The sequence below is a fragment of the Coregonus clupeaformis genome, unplaced genomic scaffold (genome assembly GCF_020615455.1).
Source record: "Coregonus clupeaformis isolate EN_2021a unplaced genomic scaffold, ASM2061545v1 scaf0011, whole genome shotgun sequence".
Lineage (NCBI taxonomy): Eukaryota > Metazoa > Chordata > Actinopteri > Salmoniformes > Salmonidae > Coregonus > Coregonus clupeaformis.
This window is the reverse complement of record NW_025533466.1, coordinates 380,967-384,237: the sequence shown is the minus strand read 5'-3', so window position 1 is coordinate 384,237 and position 3,271 is coordinate 380,967. Positions and strand designations below refer to the sequence as shown.

At 45.8% G+C, this 3,271-nt stretch overlaps 1 protein-coding gene across 1 annotated transcript; it reads left to right on the top strand.

The window, feature by feature from the left end:
- htr1aa (5-hydroxytryptamine (serotonin) receptor 1A a) lies at window positions 1–2,184 on the top strand. Its single transcript, XM_041900064.2, has one exon. It carries the CDS (start codon window positions 462–464, stop codon window positions 1,740–1,742), a length of 1,281 nt encoding a protein of 426 aa, XP_041755998.2. The 5' UTR covers window positions 1–461; the 3' UTR covers window positions 1,743–2,184.
- Window positions 2,185–3,271: the final 1,087 nt, after the last annotated feature.

The window sequence follows — 3,271 nt, the reverse complement described above, 5'->3', positions numbered from 1 at the left end:
ATCGATAGGCTATGAGAAAATGTTAAAATAAGAAAAGACAAAAAGTCTAAAGGAAACAGAAGAGGAAATAAACCAGGGGAGAAGCTCTGCTCTTTATCTGTCGTCTGCAACCACCGAAACGACACACTGCGAGGGAGAGCAGACCAACAAAACTCCGCGGCGACCTCATGGCAGTCTGACGTACAACTACCGCTGCTGGTATAAATGAATTCACGGCGTCACCAGGCGCAGATGATTTGAAGGACCAGTGAGCGCCCCGGCAGACACACACACACACACACACAGCAATTTGCGTCATGCGTCGCCGGAACGAAGGAACAGGCACGGGAACTCCGATGGACCCCGTTAGTACCCACACTGGTTCCAGCACGAGGGACTGACCGTGCCTCCAGATTCCCCCCTTTGGCTCCCCTGTCCTGTCCTACCGGGCGCACCGTGTGTGTCTCGGACCCTGAAGAACTATGGATTTTATCAACAACGGTAGTGAAAATAGTAATACGACCACAGCCTTCCCCGACGTTGTGGATGTCATTCCAGAGTGGGGTGACAATGACAAAGCAATGGGGTCTAGAAGTGTGCCCGAGGTGGAGCTGAGTTACCAGGTGGTCACCTCTCTGCTGCTCGGCGCGCTCATCCTCTGTTCCATATTCGGCAATGCGTGCGTGGTCGCGGCCATCGCGCTGGAGAGGTCGCTCCAGAACGTGGCCAACTATCTGATCGGCTCGCTAGCCGTCACTGACCTCATGGTATCAGTTCTGGTACTACCCATGGCGGCCCTCTACCAAGTCCTGAACAAATGGACCCTGGGACAGGAGATATGTGATATTTTCATCTCTCTGGACGTGTTGTGCTGCACGTCGTCCATTTTGCATCTGTGCGCAATTGCCCTGGACAGGTACTGGGCTATCACGGACCCAATAGACTATGTGAACAAACGGACACCCAGACGAGCCGTGCTGCTGATCAGCGTGACTTGGCTGATTGGGTTCTCGATCTCCATCCCACCCATGTTAGGCTGGAGGAAAGCCGAGGACAGGGCGAACCCGGACGCCTGCACCATCAGCCAGGACCCGGGCTACACCATCTACTCCACGTTCGGAGCTTTCTACATCCCGCTTTTCCTCATGCTGGTCCTCTACGGTCGGATATTCAAGGCAGCCAGGTTCCAGGTTTGGAAAACTGTGAAGAAATCGGAAAAGGCAAAAGTGTCGGACAAGTGCTTGGCGGTGTCGCCGGCTATTTCCCACAAGAAGATCAACGTAGAGGCGGGAGGCAAGAACTGGAAACATAGTGTGGAGCCTACATCCAAGTCCCCGTGCGTAAACGGCGCGGTGAAGCACGGGGAGAACTGCGAGTCGTTTGAGATCATAGAAGTTACCAACAATTCTAAGAACCACCTGCCTCTCCCCAACACTCCACAGTCCTCACAAGGGGGTGAGAACAGGAGCGAAAAGAACACTGAGGCTAAGAGGAAAATAGCTCTGGCCAGGGAGCGGAAAACGGTAAAGACGCTCGGTATCATCATGGGGACTTTTATTTTCTGCTGGCTGCCGTTTTTCATCGTGGCGCTGGTCTTGCCTTTCTGTGCGGAGAGCTGTTACATGCCAGAGTGGCTAGGTGCCGTCATCAACTGGTTGGGCTATTCGAACTCTCTCCTAAACCCCATCATTTATGCCTACTTTAACAAAGACATCCAAAGTGCTTTCAAGAAGATCATAAGATGCAAATTCCATAGACCGTGAGCCGTTCATTAGTAAAGTGTTACCGTTTACTTCATTCCAATGATGGAGTTTACGAAGCGCAAAAAAGCAACATGTTATTTTCAGGGACTGTCTCTAGCCTACGGTGTGAATTAGAAACAGAATAGCCTATGGGTCATATACAGTGAGACGTGGAGAGAGACATGCAGTATATTTGTAGGCCTTTATGCTGTGTACGCTGCTCCTGTGTAGCATATTCGATGTTGTAGATATCTGCAAGGCATCGTTGTATTCCCATGCAAGACGTGTTATTCAAATACAATTTACATAATTCATGCATTCCATCCATGTGACCTGGTCTCAGAGCATTTCGTATTATTCTGTACGTAATTCCGAGACACTTCATTTAGTATGATATGTTACGTTTCGTATGGTATGTATCCACGAGACACGAAGGTTTCCGTCCTACATCATACCAGCTTTATAGCACTGAAACAATAAAAAACTATCGAAATACTAACTTCTGCGTGTAATGTCCACTCTTTAAGCACAAACATAGAGGAAAGTTTTCAATGACAGTTGAAAAAGAAAACAAAGAAAGAACATTTTGAGATTACATTATTTTAATATAATCTGTTATTCTGAAATTCACGTGATTTATTTTCAAGCATGGCCAATTACAGACAGCCAATTATGCAATAGGCACATTTTTAGGCAATATTGAATGAAGCTTAGATCTTAAACTGACATGGACATTTAGACTATAAGTATATATTAGACAAAATGAAGAATATAGTTGACTGAATATGAAATCATTTTCGGACGTGTGAGATATTGATGTTATTGGGTGAGAGACCTATGTACGGGTGTTGCATTGATCTGCACAGTAAATGGGTATTGAGCTAAACAGTTACAAGTTTACATCTTCAGTTAAACTCCATCTAATGCAAAATGAGATGTGTGATTTTCAAAAACGGAAACAGCCATTACAGTTCAGATATGGTATAAAGAATGGGATCTTTCTGTCACACACACACACACACACACACACACACACACACACACACACACACACACACACACACACACACACACACACACACACACACACACACACACACACACACACACACACACACACACACGTTCACGTTCACGCGCACACGCACACGCACACACACACACTGATTACAGAGGCAGGCAGGGGCTTGTGCCATTGGAATGGGTTCAGAGCTAGCTATAAAGGGTAACATTAACTCCAGACACCTTGAATTGCATTACAATAACAATTCTAACCACATAAATAATGCAGTACATTGATTCTAACCATACATTTAAATGCATTATTTAGACCAGAACGTTTCATATAAATATGTAACAGATCCTAAAATTACTCAGAAATGCATTGTTTTAGAATCACCTAAAATTATCAGAGAAAGACAGAAAAAGACAAACAGTGGAATAGGTTACACATTATATTACAGAACCAGTACTGACTCACAGGAGGCACAGCTGTTTGGCCTATCCTCATAGTTATAAAGCCAGCAGCTGTAGTCATAATGTGGGTGGAG

What these genes read in the sequence shown, in the direction of transcription:
- htr1aa (XM_041900064.2), top strand. Translation starts at nt 462, where the DNA reads ATGGATTTTATCAACAACGGTAGTGAAAATAGTAATACGACCACAGCC.